Source organism: Coenobita brevimanus, chromosome 19, assembly GCF_032717465.1.
Source record: "Coenobita brevimanus isolate Jiangsu-jjx chromosome 19, ASM3271746v2, whole genome shotgun sequence".
Taxonomy (NCBI): Eukaryota; Metazoa; Arthropoda; class Malacostraca; order Decapoda; family Coenobitidae; genus Coenobita; species Coenobita brevimanus.
In genome coordinates, this window is record NC_136972.1 from 28,441,197 (window position 1) to 28,459,588 (window position 18,392).

The 18,392-nt window shown below is 41.2% G+C and overlaps 2 protein-coding genes across 2 annotated transcripts; both read right to left on the bottom strand.

The window, feature by feature from the left end:
• Positions 1-127: 127 nt before the first annotated feature.
• LOC145391659 (ADP-ribosylation factor-like protein 16) lies at positions 128-17,971 on the bottom strand. Its single transcript, XM_080266208.1, has 3 exons — positions 17,791-17,971; positions 15,540-15,688; positions 128-396 (listed from the first exon to the last, which is right to left on the bottom strand). Exons 1-3 carry the CDS (start codon positions 17,966-17,968, stop codon positions 214-216), a joined length of 510 nt encoding a protein of 169 aa, XP_080122334.1. The 5' UTR covers positions 17,969-17,971; the 3' UTR covers positions 128-213.
• Positions 4,523-12,556, bottom strand: LOC145391600 (peroxisomal ATPase PEX1-like). The gene is made up of 6 exons (XM_080266143.1): positions 9,700-12,556; positions 9,115-9,350; positions 8,716-8,780; positions 7,905-8,110; positions 4,917-5,913; positions 4,523-4,862 (listed from the first exon to the last, which is right to left on the bottom strand). The coding sequence occupies exons 1-6, from the start codon at positions 12,554-12,556 to the stop codon at positions 4,523-4,525; spliced, it is 4,701 nt and encodes a 1,566-aa protein (XP_080122269.1).
• Positions 17,972-18,392: the final 421 nt, after the last annotated feature.

Consider the following 18,392-nt stretch of genomic DNA (forward strand, 5'->3'; position numbering starts at 1 on the left):
TATAGCACCTCTCCCTTACCAGTTTATCTTGCATTTCATACTCTGACATTTTCTTGTATGTTGTTTACACTATTTTGCTGCCAGCACAGTTTGCATCAGGAACATGCAAGAGGATACTGAAGTGTAATGTGAAGAATAAACTGCTAAGGGAGAGGGGTTACAAAATCGTCAAAGCCACTTAGAATATGATCCTATGACTAATCCAGGTGGGAGTTACTCAATGCCACGAACCCATTTCAAAAGTGGCCTGAGACCCTTGGCAGCCATAGCACTGACTTCAAAGGTGAGAATGCGTGGACGGCCATACTTCTGCAGGGCTGAGAGTTGCATCACATTGTGGATTTCCAGGGCACTGCGACTTAATGGCAGTTCATTCTTATTTAACACCAATGCCACCTGGGGAGATATGAAAACAACACTGGGATATTAGCTTCATCATTATTATTGTTATAGTCTATTATTATCATTATCACTGACCATCATCACCACCTTCATTACAAATTTACAGTACAGTATGATATTAAAATATTTCAGTACATATCCCTGAATTATAATGTATACTGCCTGTAATTTCAAATGGTAGCCACTAAAACATCTAAAAACAGTCAAAATAACAAGACACTTACCTTGGAACTGGATATAAGATGATACCAACAACAAAAGCTGTTCTAAAAAATAATAAAAATAGGAAACAAAAACTAGTCCTTCAAAAAATAAAGGTTATGAAAAAAGCCAAAAATAAATAAAGCAAAGCCATATCAGTGTTGTACAAAGTAAACAGACTGGTGGTAGCAAGAACAGTAGAGGTATACAATAATTACTGTATCTCCATATTGAGAGGGTTAAGGGGGGCTGTCTGTAACCCCTCCAGCAACAGACATCTCTCCAACGATAAATAATATTGTTTGGTAGCAGGAAGAATATGACACAAGATGAAGCACTGAAGGTGTTATAAAATTTGCCTACCTCTTCACGTGATTTCTCTCTTATGATACATTAACTATCTGGCAGTAGTACAAAATGGTAGCATTACAAATAAATACAAATGCCATCATTTCACTGAAGGGTTTAAGATTGGGAAATTATTAGCACAGCATTAAAAAAAAAAAAGAAACTATACTGTTGAACATATTTTTATGATATGTAATTAAACTGTGATAGTAAGAAAACCTAGCATATCTAGCATGGAACATAAACCATTTAACTTATCATATACCACACTGAACATACTTGAAATTTTATTCATGTCACCATCATTATTATTGTTATCCAGACTTTTTTCCACCTAAACATGAGGTGAGGTTTATCTACATCAGGACCCTTTCTGGTACCTAAAAATAAAGTCAATTCCCATAAGCATTAGGAAAAGTCAACATTACCATCATCATCATCATCATCATCATCATTACAGTCATTCTAACCCATAATTCTCATTAAACACCTGCTGGGTAGCTGGTTATCATAAAAATCGACATACAAGTACGGTACCATGAAACAATATACTGTACAGGTACACGTAAAATTCATGTACAGTCAGTCCTCATTATAAATCATGTATGTTTAAAAAATATATGACTTTTTCCCAGGTGAGCAGTGTGTGAAGAATGATGAAAGACAGGTAGTGGTGAATAGTGGGGATATTAAAGACACCTGAGAGAGCGCTACAACCGGTTGTTGAATGAGGAGTCTGACTGGGACAGGGTAGGTTTTGGAGCCAGCACATCCAGTGTTTAGCCCTTGGCCTTTGATTGATGCAGCAACTGTGAGCAGGGCAATAGGTAGGATGCAGGTGGGGAAGGCAGCAGGTGTGTCTGGGTTGACTATGGAAATGCTGAAAGCCTCGGGAGACATAAGAGTGTGGTTAGTAGATGATTTGATAAATACGGTTATACATGAGTGTTTTGTCTCAGATGACTGACTGAAGAGTGTAATTGTAAATGTGTACTTGAGGAAGGCTGATGCCCTGGAATGAGGAAATTACATAGGCATAAAGCTTTTGGATCAGATGATGAAGGTGATAGAAAGTGTTCTAGCAGGTATGATTACAGAAGGAATGAATACTGATGAGATGCGGTTTGGGTCTATGCCAGGCAAAGGGACCACTGATGTTATATTCATTGTTTGACAGCTTCAGGAAAAATATATAGGAGAGAAAAGTGAAATGTACTTTGTTTTTGTTGATCTGGAGAAGGCCTTTGAGTCCCTTGAGAGGTGGTGAAGTGGGCAATGAGAAAGCTTGGGCTTGAGGAGAGGCTGACTAGGATGGTTATGGTCATGTATGTGGGTGCTCACACCCAGGTAAGGGTGAATATTTGAGTAAGAAGTTTTCTGTGAATGTTGGTGTGCATCAGGGGTCAGACTTAAGACACTTGCCGTTTTATTCTGGTGCTTGAAGCCCTCTCACATGACTTCAGAAATGGACTTCTGTGGGAGATGTTGTATGCTGATGATTTGTGTGATTGCAGAGAATGAAAGGGAGGCGGAGGAAAGATTTAGGAAAAGGAGATATACTGTATTATGGGGCACAAGGGTTTAAGGATAAATGCAGATATAACAAGTGATGGTATCTAGGGCTGGGGGTGGTACTGTCAAAGAAGAGGGGGAGTGGCCATGTGCAATTTGCCACAAGGTCATGGGAAGTGATTCCATCTTGTGCAGTGGTTGTGATGAGTGGGTGCATACGAGATGTAGTGGTATTAGAGGTAGACTGCAAGATAACACTGATTTCATTTGAGTGGTGTGTCAGGGACATCACGTGGAGATTGCCAGGCATCAACGGACTGAGCTTGCTGCTGAGTCTCTTGAGTGTGTGGAAGAGTTTTGTTATTTGGGAGATATGTTATGTGCTGGAGGTGGGGATGGAGCTAGCTCTGTGGCTAGAGTGAGGAGTGGTTGGAAGATGTTCAGGGTGCTGTTGCCTCTCCTGACTTTGAGAGGGTTCTCCCTCCATGCTAAGGGATCTCTGCATGTGGCATGTGTTAGGAGTGTAATGCTGTATGGTAGTGAGACCTGGGAAGTTATGGAAGATGATATTTGCAGGCTCAGATGTAGAGAAATGGCAATGATTAGATGGATGTGCAGTGCGTCCCTGAGTGCGAGGACTGGGGGAGAGGGGGCTAGGTTTACGATGGAAGAGTTAAGAGGTAGGATGGGACTGGAGTGAATTGGCGTTGTGACGAGGAGAGGTAGATGGAGATGGTTTGGGCATGTGGAGAGGATGGAGGATGCTAACTGGGTGCAGAAAGTGAGAAGTGTTAATGTTAGGGGTAGGGTGGCAAGTGGTAGACCGAAAAAGACCTGGGACGAGGTCACTGAGTGCAACCTCAGGGACAATGGACTAAATAAGAAGTTGCTGGAGATTGAGCTGCAAGGAGAGCTGCCATTAGGTGACCAAGGCTGACGCATGCAAGCATGTTGGAGCCTTCAAAAATGAAACAAAATAAAAGATATCTGGGAAATTTTTATATTACTTGCTATGGATTCTATACCACTGGAGAAAAAAAAAAGAAAAGAAAAGAAAAAAAAGAGGTTTGTAATGTGAACTTAATGTACTAGTTTTATTATATCCTTATATTACTATTATTATATTTAGTCAACAATACTACTAACTAGATCCCATTACAAGAACAAAAAATTATAGTCACTTTGTTCTCACCTGACAAGGATCATTAATCCCTTTCAGTTCAACTGATGGCCAAATGTAGTCAGATTGGAGGCTTGACTTGACTAGTAACCACCAACTCATTCCTACCTCAACTAAAAATCCACGTAACTAAAATTCATCAAACACTATGCAACTCTGACTTATTATTCAACTTATGAGAGTAATCCAGTTTTGTTAGATGAAAACAAACTGACTATAGCACCCCATGCAAAAAGGCTCTAAAAATTTGTGTAGCTAGCTGAACAACACAGTCATTATCACAGTTTCCATTACATATATATTGCACATAAAAATGGAAAAGGCAACACAGGAATTGATGATGAATGAATAACTGAAAAAACTGGAAAATAAAATAAAAGAAGCAGATGACTATGGCTATAATAAAGTAGAAGCTCCTTCATTAACTCACTGCTGAATCACTTTTACCAACATTGAAACTGGCATTCTGTTTTCTGCTATTTTTTTTCTTAGAATGGTAACATCCAATCCCATATTATCCCCTTTGGGCTTCAACAGTCTACTACAATCAACTACAAAAGTTTGTTCATTTCAGCATCTCTTTCATCACTGAATTCATACACCTGAATGCAATACAGTGGGCAATGGTGCATGTGATAATCAATACGTAGATGATAATATGCATCTCTGTCCACTATATTTCACTGACGCATCTACGACTCCAGAAATTAGTGAGGCAGGACAGGGAAATGGACTTTTGTATCTGAAAGTACAGTAAAAGGTAAAGGACCAGCCTAATTCCCTTTGTGTCGTTACATCTATAACTTTAAATCTGCAGTACAGTAATTTTTTGAGAACTGAACCTAGGCATTGCTATTATTCTAACCACTATACATCTCTTCATGCCATAGTTGTCCTCTTTCCTGGTGTTGGGGGCCCAAAGCTGCCCTCTCGTGACTTGGTGAAGTTTGCATACAATCTCTCGTACTTCCGATGATCCTCCGCTGCAACAGAAGGCTGCACTTCTTTTAGTGCCATGTCAATGTGTCTTCGGTAAATCTTAAAATCTGGCTCCTCTTCTTGGGTTTTACTGGAGCTTTCTTCTGGTTCTGAATGGTTTCTTGCCTCTAGTTTTTGAGACATACTTTTTGTGTCTATGTACTGCTGGTTCAGACTATCCATATAACTGTTTACTTCACTTTCTGTTATTTGTTCATCAGCTGAAGTTTCATCACTGTCACTGTCCATATTATTGTCATTATTTTTTTGTGTATTAAGTCTGTGTGGACTGTACCTAACCTTATGTTTCTCTATAACAACCTTTTCTTGAATCACACTCTGAGTCTTTGGCCTAGCACCTGTCCTCTCACCAGTAACATCAAAGTTAACATCAGTACCTCCCACAAAATCCTCCTTACTGCTATTTCCAACATCACTGCCTCCTACATGATCCTTCCTATTATTCCCTTCTGTCCAAGTTTCCCAAACATCCTCTGAGAATGAACTACTGCGTGAAACAACAGTGGTGTCTTTTCTACCAGTTCCTATGCCCTTTCTAGTTGGCTTCACACAAGGTTCATCTTCCCTGACCTCAACTTTGACAAAATAACTGCTTGAGGAATCACTAAGACTAGCACCATTTCTTTTCTCTTTCTGACTCTGCACGTTCTTTCTATTCTCCAGCAGTACATCATTCATGCTACCCTGTAGGTCCTGAGATTGACTGTCATTGGAAGATCCGATAGTCTTTGGTAAATCTTTCTGTGAAGTAGCTTTTATTCTTTGTGCATCTTCTTCATGAACATTTTTACCTTTTTGGGGGTTATGTATCCCAGTCTGCTTCATATTTTCACACTCTTGATAGTTGGTGAAAGATCTAACATTCTCAACCACATCCCCTGTTTGTGGACTGGCTTTCATCTTGTGTGTGAGACTTGTACCTTCCTGTATTTTATGATCCGAAGTTTTTTCAAAGTCCTCTAAATTATGACTCTCAGTTTCAGTCACCCTATTTTCAGATTCTACTTCATGGGCCTCAGTCTGGTCTGTCTTGGTGTCTTCTGGTATGACACCCTTGTACAATCCCTCACCCAGTGCCTCACGAGCAACTGTGACCTGTGCAGTGGCCAGGAGACTTTGTAGATCAGCCCCAGAGAAGTGGACGGTTTCACTGGCTACCTCATCCCAATCTATGTCTTCCCCTAATGGCAACTCCTTGGCCAAGACACGAAGGATCTCGGCCCGATCTGATTTGCTAGGCAGGGGACAAAGGACGCACTTGTCTAGTCGGCCTGTAAGGGAGATTAAAATGCAGTGTAAGAAAAGAACACTGTTATCATCCAATCGCTATGTAAGTATGTATCTATGTACTGCATTATCTGATGCCTTGAATTCCAGAGACAAATATTGGCGGAGAGAGTTCATTGAGGCCCTATGCATCCCATGGGGTGCCACAGGAAATGATTGATTGATTGATTGATTGAATTCCAGAAGGGATGGTTACAGATGTCTTTAGTTACCAAGGAAGTGTTATATCTTTCTAGGTCCTCAAGTTTGAATTCAGTTCTTCTATGCCAGCTGACATCCAAGGATAACAAGTCCAGCCTACTCCAGGAAACATTCTTTGGCTGCAGAGAAGACTTATGTTCAAGCACTATACATATTTTGTAGTTTCAGCCTGAAATTTGGAGCTGTCTTTACCTCATATGCTACCACTTCCTGGTTCCCTCAACTCTCTCCCTATCCCCCAGAAGGAGGATGGTGACCTACAGGAGGAGGGCAACTTGAGGCTGCAGTCCATGGGTTCATGTTCATATAAGACTGAGGTTGCAACTACAACTCCTGCTGTACATACATAAGATACTACACTTACAGTCATGGACAGAGAAACCTGGACAGGTGAGGCGAGGCAAATGTCATATTTTCTCTTTTCCCCGGCTTGTCTGTCACTCTTCGTTCACGACTCCTTTCCCCCACCCCCCATCCTGTTTACCCTCTCTTCATAGCACCTGCCAGGCTGCACTCTCCATCCCCCCTTCCCTGCCCTCATACATGCCGATTCACTAATCCGCCGACCTTGAACCGTGTGTGTGTGTGTGTGTGTGTGTGTGTGTGTGTGTGTGTGTGTGTGTGTGTGTGTGTGTGTGTGTGTGTGTGTGTGTGTGTGTGTGTGTGTGTGTGTGTGTGTGTGTGTGTGTGTGTGCGTGTGTGTGTGTGTGTGTGTGTGCGTGTGTGTGTGTGTGTGTGTATCCTTGACACAAACAACTCCCTACATTTTTCCGATCACAACCCACCCCTCCCTCTTCCTTACAGCTACTCTACCACACACACACACATATGAGAAGCTCATCTTCAGCTGTTCTCTCTCTCTTTCTCACTTTCTTTTTCAAGATTCTGTACCAGTGAATAGTAATGTCAGTGCAAAGTATGCCTTTATTATTGTGATATAAGTATTATAAAATAAAACTTAAGAATATATTTAAAGAAAACAACTGCAGTAGGCTGGTTGGCCCATGCGAGGCAACTCCTGATTTTGGATCTGCATACGAGAGAGAGAGAGATGTGAGGAGTGACCACTTGTCCCCTCATCTCTCTCTCTCTCAATATTCTGGAGTGAATAATAATGTCAGTGCAAAGTATGCCTTTACTGTGATATAAGCATTACAAATTAAAACACTGGAACATATTTAGAGGGAACAACTACAGGAAATCCTCTCGAGACGTCAGCATGTGGAACTGTCATTATTTCCCTGTGGGCCAATTAACGTCCACCATCATACTTGCCTACTCCCTTCTGCCACCATTTTCGCCAGTTCTCCTCATCTTTACTTTCCAATTCAGAGCATGCCATTCGTTATGATAATAATTGCACACACACACACACACACACACACATATATATATATATATATATATATATATATTTATATAAGACAGACAGACAGAGACAGAGAGATGGTAGATGGGGGAGGGAGGAGGGGGAGAAGAAAGGATGAAAGCAAGGGTTTAGATTGAGAGAGAGAGAGAGAGAGAGAGAGAGAGAGAGAGAGAGAGAGAGAGGTGAGGGGTGTCTACTTGTCCCCTGCAAATGACCAGCCTTCCCAGGTCATATGGCTAGGACGGAAAAGAGATGAGGGAAGGAAGGGGATGGGGGGGTACGGTTCATATGGACGAAGATTTAGTGGAAAAATCGAAAAGGAAAAAGAAACTATCAGCTCAGCCCCTGAGTGTCCAGGTTTCTTTGTTCATGACTGTACATCTTTAATTGAATTACTGTACTCACCAGGCCTAAGAAGTGCAGGGTCTATGAGGTCTGGTCGCGAGGTGGCGGCCAAGACAGACACTCCGACCACCTCCTCAGCCCCGTCCAGTTGAGTAAGGAGTTGGTTCACCACACGATCAGTCACACCGGTGCTGTCTTTACCTCGTACACCACCAATGGATTCAAACTCATCAAAGAATAGTACACATGGTCGTGCTTGGCTGGCTCTGGGAAGAAAAGGCATAGTAAAGCAATGATTCAGACAACTTCTGTAAGCTAACTACAAAAAATAATCTGGTGATTATGAAAATATACTGCAATACAAAAGACAACACTGAATTAAAGGGACCAACTCCACAACACATCACAGACAAAAACTGGTATTAAAGTTCCACTGCTAGCTACAGTGCACAGCCCATCTATCGGTTTCCAATTTACAGTACCTGTTGCATGAAAAGATTACAAGGTACTGACATGTGCAACTTATCTAATTTGCAGTCTACTGTACAGCACTAATTTACCCTCTTTTGGCCCAGCATGCCAAATATGGGACAGAACTGGCCATTTTCGAGATTAAATAAAGGAAAGAACCCCCCAGCGGGACCTATGAGCTTTGCAACTATGAGCGGATGGAGGGACATCCCCTAAGTACCAGCCCTGCCAAATCCCACACATAGTAACCACGGTCTACAAGAGGTTAGGAAATATTACTGTGTATATACTGCACATTGCACAGTATTCTGAGGTCCCCCAAAAGTAATACAAGACTGACTGTTGTTTCATTTTTTTCTGACATACATTCTGAAAGGTAAACATGACAGGATGGTCTCACCTTTGAAATGCATCCCTCACAGCTGCCTCACTTGCACCAATGTACTTGGATAGTAACTCAGGGCCCTGATGAGTAATATAAACATTACACTGACAAAGTTTTCTTAAAGGAGAGATTACGAAGATGTACGCAAACCTCTGATTTCTGACAGATCTGAAACCCAAATTTAGACAAATGTTTGTCTTCTCTACCTCTCAGTTCAATCATTTATGAAATCCTCATGAAGTTATGCATATCTGAAATTCATCTCTACCCTCTACAGCAATAGCTGATTTGCTAGTTTCCCTCAATATGTACACCAACTACTGTATATGGAAATACAAGTACAACAGTTGTGATGTATTGGAATACAATCCTGACAGGTAACAAGGAAGAGGCACTAAGGAGCCTTCAATGTACCTTAACAGTGATGAAGTTTAGTTTACATGCAGCAGCTACTGTGTGTGCAAGTAGAGTTTTTCCAGTACCAGGTGGCCCATATAACAACACCCCGGCCCTCAGCCTAGACCGCACTCTGCCCATCACCCCAGGGTAACGTGCTGGCCAGCCAAGGGTCTCCTCTAGGGTTTGTCGAGCTTCATGCAGACCGCCAACTTCTAGGATCATTTCTTGGGGCTCCTCAGAAAGTGTAACACCTAGAAAGGAAAGTTATAGGAAGTCCTTATTATGTGTCACTTTTTTTACTATTCCAAATAATATTAAACAGTATTTTCAAACAGTGTCTTGCAAATGCTGGGAGGTAATTGGCTGTTTCTGGGACTTGATTTAGCTTTTAATCCACTGAAAACATCTGCTGTACCATGGTCAACTTCAATATAGGGATTCCTTATGAGGGAGCTCAACATCACGTAATCTGATCTTATATGAGCTGCCTATAAAACTTATACTGCTACTAAGCCTGTAAAAAATTACAGCACAGTATAGCAATGACTGATACAAAGTTAGTATTTTGCTGTACTAAAAATAAAATAGAAATCCACCCACCTCTGAGTGCCAGTGGAGTGTACCCAACCAAAGCTGCTTCAACGTCCTCTGTCAAAATGGCTGTCTTATCTACTTCTGTTGCACAATTTAAAACACCACCAGCTTCAGACAGTGGTATGAGTGGGCCTTTTCTTGGACTTTTTATACTGAATCCTTCCTCCTGCCACTGCTGTATGACTGATGAGAAGTTCCCAGCACCCTCAGCACTGAAGAGTGGCAGGAAAGGTCCTTTTCTCCCACTCTCATTACTATCTTTAACAGCTTTTTTCTCTTCCCGCCATCTTTGTTTGGCATGGAGGAATGTTCGCAGGGCCAGGTGACTCAGATCAGGCAACACAAAGTTCTCCATGCGCCGTGACACTGCTCTTGGGTCGATTTGTATCCTGGATGAGTGTATGCTGCCAGTTTCACTCTCTGTGCTATGTTCATTTAGAAGACATTCTTTCATTTGAGATGAGATCTGTTTTTCATTGTTTTTCATTTGAGATGAGGTGTGTTTTTCACTAGAGTAGTCATGTAATTCAGAAAGGATTTGTTGTCCACAGGTTTTTGTCCGAGCCACAGTTTGCTTTTCATTAAAGGAGTTTTTCACTTGTGGCAAGCTTTGTTTTTCATGTGCGAATTTTTTCAACTGAGTCACTGATCTTTGGGGAGATTGGTTTTTCTTTTGAGACATGCTTTGTATTTCTAGAGAGTGATTTTTCAAGTGGGCTTTCAACATTGTCTTCAAAGCAAACAGCCGGCCACTGGAGTCAAGCGGAGGGATAAAGAAGGTGGTGGGGAAGTAGTGGTGGCCTTGAGGATTAACCAGCAGTGGGTGAACACCAGTTCGGGCAACACAGGTGGCCAAAATGACAATGGGGCGGCTGTTTTGGAGTTGGCATGGGGTTGTTTGGTCTGCTAAAACCTCCGCAAGTTGGTCAAGGAGACCTTGGAGTATTGTGACAAGCTGGAGTGCATGTTCGTGTACTGGACCAGAGTCTTGTTCCTGCTCACTGGCCAGAAAGTCAAGGTCCTCCAAGATGATTATGGATGGGCAATGGAAAATTGCCTCACGGAAGACCTCCTGTATTCGTTTCTCCACTGTCTCTGCTTTTTTCCCCTTGAGTTGTTTAAACTGGATGATCTCACAGTGGAAGAGATGTGGTGTGGATGAAAGACATGCCACCAAAGATTCCACCAAACTGGTCTTCCCTGATCCTCTGCTTCCATGTATGAGGGTGTTGAATCCACTAGAACTTGGGCTCTCCAGGCTAAGTAAAACATGATCCCTAAGCTTCTCAAACACACTCTGATCCCCAAGGTAGGTAAACTTGGCATGGAAGAAGTCATTAAGTTCACTGACTGTTCCCTGAACGTGTGGTAGGTCGGAAGGGGTATGCTTGAGTAATGTGATGTCTAAAAGAGCGGCTGATGTTCTTGTGAGCATTAGTGGTTTGTCATCTCTGGTTTTAACAAGCACATCAACACTCCCTTCACCACAATCCACTGCAAGTAATGTATTCTGATTCACAACCACACTGCATTCCTCGGCAATTTTCCTCAACCTTACCCTGGCCCTCTCACATACATCCCTAGCCATGTTGTCATCCAGGGGAACTAATGGCAGGGCAGTTACATTCACTGGCATGCTTACTGTCAAAACACTGCCTGCCTCTAACTCCACAATACTAAATATACTGAGTTTTAGAAGCCTGCGAAGTGAATCTGTTACTACGCAATTATTTCCCCGTAGTACCATTCTCAGTCTCCTTAGAATATTTTCACTCACATTTTTCTTAATCACAAAGTTTTCCCATACCAAGACAGTACATGTCACCTGAGGAATGCCACTTGGTTTGCTGTTTGGTTTGCTTTCATCACTCGCTTTGCTCTCCTCTCCTGAATGACTCTCTACCACATCCCTCGGTGAATTAATCTTCCTGAGTTTGGCAAGGAAAGTTGAGCTGCCTTTGTGGGCAGTGTGTGAGATGCTCAATTGACTGACTATGACTAAAGAAGGGTGACTCAAAAGCAATTCAAACAAAGACTCCCCTGTTTTCAGACAATCAGGCACTGGAACAACCCTAAAGCCTAAGTGTACATGCTTTCTCAGTGGAAAATTAGGGTGAATCTTGTGCTCCTTGAGTTTATGAAGGAGGTAAGAGAATATTGATGTATAAAAAACATCAACACTGTCCTTTGGTTTCTGTGAAGTATATGAATCTCCCTGCCAACCAGAAGTGTCTGGATGTGCTGGCTTATGGGAGGGAAATGAAGAGGGGGATGAAGGTGAATCCTGGTGGGCATCAGATGGGGTGAAAGTGACGCTGGGTGAAGTTTGTTCCCCTTCGCTTTCATCCGGTGGGAGAACTTCCACACGCGTCATGGGTTGCAGAACACCATAGGGCAGGTCTGGGGTGAGGCTGAGGACTTGGAGAACTACACATGCTCCTCCATCCAGCCACAGAGGCACCCCTTGGCATGCCCCAACCACTCGAACCTGGGAGAGGAACGCTGACTGTGCCCCCTCGGCATTTAGTGCAAGGTCTTGCCACTGATCAATTCCATCCACTACCACAGTTAAATCAGTTATGGGTGGTGGTGTGGGAACCTGCGTTAGTACCCCTGCCTCACCCTCCGCTATACCACACCCCCTAAGCACCACATGGCCAACAAAAACCTCATTATCATCTCCGTGGTGCATCTCCCCAGCCCAAGATAGAGCAACACTGCGGCCATGAGATGCCTCTAGGATGAAGGTCGGGGTGAGGGCTGGCTGGACAAGAGCAGCCCAAGGGCGGGGGAGGGAGAGGAAGCAGTGGCGGGCGGGGCTGGCTCGTACCAACACAGCGCGTGTTAAGCCTCCACTGTGCATGTTGATAAATTTCAGTTTGACTTTTGCATTAACAACTCACTGTTCTTCCTTATTGGACAGCCCACTGTACTACACTTCAAACTGGTCCATCTCTTACAAAAAACTACTACACCTTAAACTGCCCTTCAAATAGAATACATCTCCAATTTTATCAAAAACGATGCGTTCTTTTCTGGCTTTGTAAGTTTTCTGGCAGAAACTTTAGTGTCATAACGGCCAAAGTTTCACTAATCATCTAACTATTTTTTCCATTAAAATTTCACCGATATTGCAAATTACTGTCATCTCCTTAAGATATACCTGTAATACTTTTCTGCTGCAGGGCATTTAAAAATAAATTTCAAAAAAATAAATTTCAATGTAAAATTTTCTAACTAATGTTCTATTAAATATTTATGATCTTTTGGGTTCCACTGGAAAACAGATTTTTTATGCTGTACACAAGACAGTTAGATACACATATTCTTAACCAGTACTGCATTTGTGACACTGATTTCCTATACTAGTGTGATTTTAGTAATGGTATATACCGAATTTTCTGCGAAGTGCAATTTCATAATTTAATAATCAATTTTCAGGCTTCTCAGCACAACTCAACAATGTTCAAATCATTCACTGCATCAAATTCACTAGTGTACAGAAGATAAGAATGGCTGAGGATGTGATGAAGAACTAAATAAGCTTGAATAAAGGTGTGTTGTTCTTGTTCTGTTGGAGAAACTTATAAATTTCTGCATATAGCACTTGGGCAAAATGACAGACGGATAAACACTGAACTAAGTAAACAGAAGGATGAAAATACAGTAAACTGACACATATACAACTAGAGGGGCACTCAGGGTAGCTATCTCTCCGACAAAAGCAATGTAATTCTGGATCCAGAATCAGTAATACGATCCGGATCGGTCCAAAAAGTTAATCGATTGTTCCCTGGGACATGGGCTATCTACCCACCAAATCTGGCCCAAATCACTCTTTTAGTTTTTGAGTAATCTAGCTAATAGATAAACAAAAAAATAAACAAACATACAAACATGTGAAAACACACACTTCTTGTTGGAGAGAATAGCAGCTGCACCACATCAGTTTGTACAGATATTCTTTATAAACAGTTATTGTACTTAATTTTTAAACCTCAGAGACAGTTTATCTATTCTTCCGTGGTTAACGTTATAGGACTAAACTGTTGCTGGGACACGTTCCCAGACTTGATGGTTTAAATCCAATAATTCCTAAATTGCTTGTTAATTAGCCTATGAAGCTTCACTTACAACTCAAAGTGTGTATCACCTGAAACCATCTCACAGAATGTGAAGCTAGGCCTTAACAAATCTTATATATATTGCAGTGAGTAGCTATTTGTAATCCTTGAACACAAATTGTCATATGTCAGAAAAAAAAAAAAAAAAAGTCACTTTGCCAGAATACATGCTAAGCATTATAGGGTGTTTATATACTTCTAACACAAATTTTTGGACACTTGTTTATGCTGACAGAATATTATTTTTCATGACCACATGCTGAATGTGTCAGGAAGGATTCCAACAAAAATTCCTGCCATTTTTCTAGGCTGATAAAAGTAACATTTTAGCTGAACACATCCAACACATTACTCAGCGAGTGCCTATATTTCTTTTGGCACAAATCCTCACACTTTAACAGAAACTTAATGCTGTATGTCTAAAATAGGCTATACTCTTACAATTATTTATGCATATGGAGTATTTTTCCTCAACACAGTCCATATAATATGGCAGTAATGTCTGTTTACTTCAACATAAATCCCAGTGCTTATTATGTGCTGACTGCCACTAGATGCCCCACTACAACCACTACCATGGAGCAAATTCACATTGGGTGCACTGCAAGGAAAGACAGAAAGACGTGTTACAAGAGTCCAGAAAACAAAAGAAACAAAAATAAAAAGCAAATTAAAACAAGAGCATTCAGAGAGTGCATACCTCTGCCAAAGGAACACTATTCCCCTTTTGACACTGACCTTTGGTCTTTTTTGTCCCAAACTTTATCACTTGCTCCTCTGATAGCTTTCAATTATTATTTAAAATTTGGTGAAATTCCAGCCAACCATTTCTTCATAATGTTGCTAATAGGCAGACAGACAAAAAACTGAGTTAAAACATTACATCCTTGGCTGAGGCAACCAAAAAGAGAAGCAAGCTTAAATCAGACACTTGTGCAACACAAACATAACAAGCTGATGTTAACTTCTTTACTACAAGAGACCTATCCCAAACTGAATAAAATCAGTTGGTTGTAGAGAGAACAAAACATACAAAAATATGAACAGAGAAGATTATGGAAGAGATAACAGAAAATGATGCAAACCTTTTCACTGTTTCAGGTCTCTAGTGGTGTGGCAAAATGATGTATTGATGGAGTTTATACAGATTGCTCCTGACTCCTTCACAAAAAGGGTTCTCCTATTTTAACATCAATAGAATTCATCTGGCAGAAAACAGACTGAAATATTAAATCATGACACCATACTGAAGGGGTTAAGAGGAAATGCCAACTGCACTAAAAACATGAAAGTATTGTACATGTGCTGTGCAAAAACAAAACTGAGAAATGTGCTTAGGATCCAACCGGTGACATTTTATTGCAGTTCCCTACACATTTTGTAAGACACAATTTCATGCCTGTGTGGGCCCGCCTCTTCTTAACCTAAATGTTGTTTTCCAAGTTGCAATGTTTTCTTCAGTATCCCAGTCAAGTTCATCACAGTGGAAACGAACATCTGGCTGACTAACCTGCTCACTCCCCGGTACAATGATGCAGTCTGTGTTGTAATCCTGTTATTTCCAGATCATTCTATTTAGACTCGGAGAGATTTCCTGACTGAAGTGGTAGGATATAGGCTGATAGTCTTTCCTATTTAAAAAAAAAAAAAAAAAAAAAAAAAAAAAAAAAAATCTAAATCAGACTTAGCCAAAGTGTTTGGCCTCTGTATACATGGACTCACCTGCTCAGCCCTCATGCTGGGATGGGCCAGGAGGTCTAGCAAAAGCAGTGTAGCCTCGGCCAGCTGGGTCAGGTTAGCCATGTCAATTACAAACATGACTCGACGTGTTCCCCAGTAGTAGCTTGGCCAGATGGGGGCCATACTACCACCTAATGGGGTGAGGGTGAATAGGTCGTCAGTATATTGTATTAATGAATGACAGTAGTAGTAGTTATAACCCCGGGCTCATCTGAAATGTGAATACAGTAGACTGCAGGGTTAGGCTGTCCTGCAGTCCACCATCCTCCTTTCAGAGAATAGAGAGGGTGGTGAGTGAAGATGTATAACTTTGCAGCTCCAACACCCAGCTACACTAGTGCCACCACATGAAGGTATACCTCTCCAGTGCCTTATGATTGATGAAAATAATCCCTCAACTATCTTTCTATCTATCTATCCACTGCCTGATTCTACATCCTGTGAGGGGTGACACTGACAAAGACCTTATGATTCCATATTTCCTCTGAAACCTGGCCATCATTCCAACTATTAAAAACTGATGCAAACGAAGCTACATGCCATGGAGTTTAGTAATGTTAACACAACTATATCTAGCAATTCTAACCTGACAATGATACAAGTACCTAACATCTTTCAGTTCAGTTGGCAACCAAGTGTAGTCAGATTGGAAGACTGATTTGATCAGTAAATATGGAGACTCATTCCTACCTCACAACAAAGGCTAACCGAATTTCAAAGAACCACAACCTAGTACTGTATTCAAGTTATGTGAGTGGCCCAGGTCTCAGGTAAGTGACGATGGTAGTAAACCAGCTATGGTATACTGTAGGCCACTATAAAATGTAATGAATGTTCCTTAGGTCTGAACATCTACAACTAAAATAACAGTGCAAAAGCTGAAAAGTACCAGTAAAATATTGGTATTTTAAAACAAAATAAGCACTATACAGATTGATCATTTACAATAATTCTCGTATTTACTTGGACGCCAGGATCACCTACGGTAAGTGCAATGTGGAAAGCCCATTATCTAATCTCAGACATGATAAGGAAGAACTGCTGTCCTTTAATCAGTAAATGTAAAGTATTGCTCATCTAATGCTGCCTTAACAACTTCAATAATGCAACTTCTGTTTACTTTGCCCCACCCTTAGATAGGAAAAGAGGTTTGGATAATTAAGGTGATTTTCTTTTATTCTTGGTATTTCCAGATAGTTTCATGCATCCTGGGGGAAATATTTCAAACTGGATGGGTTAGAGGTAGCATTCACTAATGCTATCACTTCAAGAAGTATTATCTTCCTCAGTCAAGTCTTCTGAAATCAGCAGTAAAGAAACAGGATAACTGGATTCAAGGGGTTACAGTTGTTTTATTATTGCTGAACTTAAAAGGCTTGCATGATGACAGAACTGATATTTGGCATATTTCAATGGCCAATTCTACTTTCATTTCTATCTATCTATCTATTGCCAGACGCCTCAATCCCGTATGGAGTGGCCTCAAACAAATCGCCTCCACATCGCCCTGTCCCCCACCATTTCACTGCCCTGCTCCCAACTCACACCCCTCTCTCTCATATACCTCTCCACCCCATCCCTCCATCTCATCCTTAGCCTCCCCCTCCCTCTCCCCCTTTTTTAAAATTTTTGACTCAATTCCTTTCACTGCAGCTGCAAATTGTGTAATGTCTTGATTTCTCATAAAGTCACTCAATATCAACATCCCGACCAAAATTCCTTCCTAAGAGAAGAGGTGTATAAACGACTGGATGACAACAGAAAAGCTATCAAACACCATAGGGCAAAACTGGCCACACAATCACGCACACATCATCCAGTATAGTAGAAGTTTTCATCAGATGTCAAGGGTAGGTTCCAATACCGCACAACTCTTAGTATAAAACTAGCATTTAAACCGGGAAATTTGGCAAATCAACATTACAGGCAGCTAATCTCTGATCTCAGGTTTATCAAGGCCAATAATATTGTATGGCATTAGTCAGAGTAAAACAGTTACCAGAAAGTCATCAGCCAAGGCTTAGGGGTTCACAAAGACTTTCCTAACCCTCAGACCTTGGAATGTTTCTAGTGGTAAATAAAACTGCTTGGCATTAGCCACAATATAACAGACATGGCAACAAATGAGGTTTCAGGGCTAATTTCCTGGAGATGCCAAAAAGGCAATTTATAAATGAAGATTTACACCAAAACATAAAAAAAACTAAAGGAACCACCACACCAAACAACGCACCCAGCTCTCTGATATGAACAGGTTGCACTGTGGGGTCATCAGCTGGGGTTGGGATGGTGACAATGTTGAGTCCAACTGTGGGCACAGTTGTGAGGCTGAGGTCGGGCTGGGTCAGGTGGGCCAAACGACGCAGCAGCAAAGTCTTACCGCTGCCCTCGGGTCCAACACACAGAGTCATCACACCAAAGGCTGAAAAAAATGGGGTGTTAGGTCTGGTCATGCTTCATATATGGTTAAGTTAGGTTTGACCATATTTGGTTTAAAATTAAGTTAGGTTTGCTTGTGTTTGGATCATGAGTAAGTTAGGTTTGGTCATGTTCAGTTTGTTCATGCTTGGATTATGATCAAGTATGGTAAAAAATGCTATAACAGAATGTACCGGTATGTTATTCTGCACATTTACTCAGATTTGGCACAGAAGACACTGTCAGGTTCAAACTGGTCATAAAGACAAGTAAATTTTGCATATCTGACCCACTTTATTTAAAAAAAAAAAATACAGGGGGGGAGTACTGTACTGTAGCCTAGACTCTAGAATAAAGGTTACAATTGTGCAAGCTCATTATGATTTAAAAAAAAATCCATCATTTTAGCTACTGACT

What these genes read in the sequence shown, in the direction of transcription:
- LOC145391659 (XM_080266208.1), bottom strand. Translation starts at nt 17,968, where the DNA reads ATGACTCTGTGTGTTGGACCCGAGGGCAGCGGTAAGACTTTGCTGCTG. An exon ending in TGTTCATATCAGAGAGCTGG is followed by an intron (nt 15,689 to 17,790) that starts GTGCGTTGTTTG and finishes TCACCCCATTAG; the next exon opens with GTGGTAGTATGGCCCCCATC. An exon ending in CCAGCATGAGGGCTGAGCAG is followed by an intron (nt 397 to 15,539) that starts GTGAGTCCATGT and finishes ATATCTCCCCAG; the next exon opens with GTGGCATTGGTGTTAAATAA.
- LOC145391600 (XM_080266143.1), bottom strand. Translation starts at nt 12,556, where the DNA reads ATGCACAGTGGAGGCTTAACACGCGCTGTGTTGGTACGAGCCAGCCCC. An exon ending in CACTCCACTGGCACTCAGAG is followed by an intron (nt 9,351 to 9,699) that starts GTGGGTGGATTT and finishes TTTCCTTTCTAG; the next exon opens with GTGTTACACTTTCTGAGGAG. An exon ending in GTGAGGGATGCATTTCAAAG is followed by an intron (nt 8,111 to 8,715) that starts GTGAGACCATCC and finishes TTTTCTTCCCAG; the next exon opens with AGCCAGCCAAGCACGACCAT.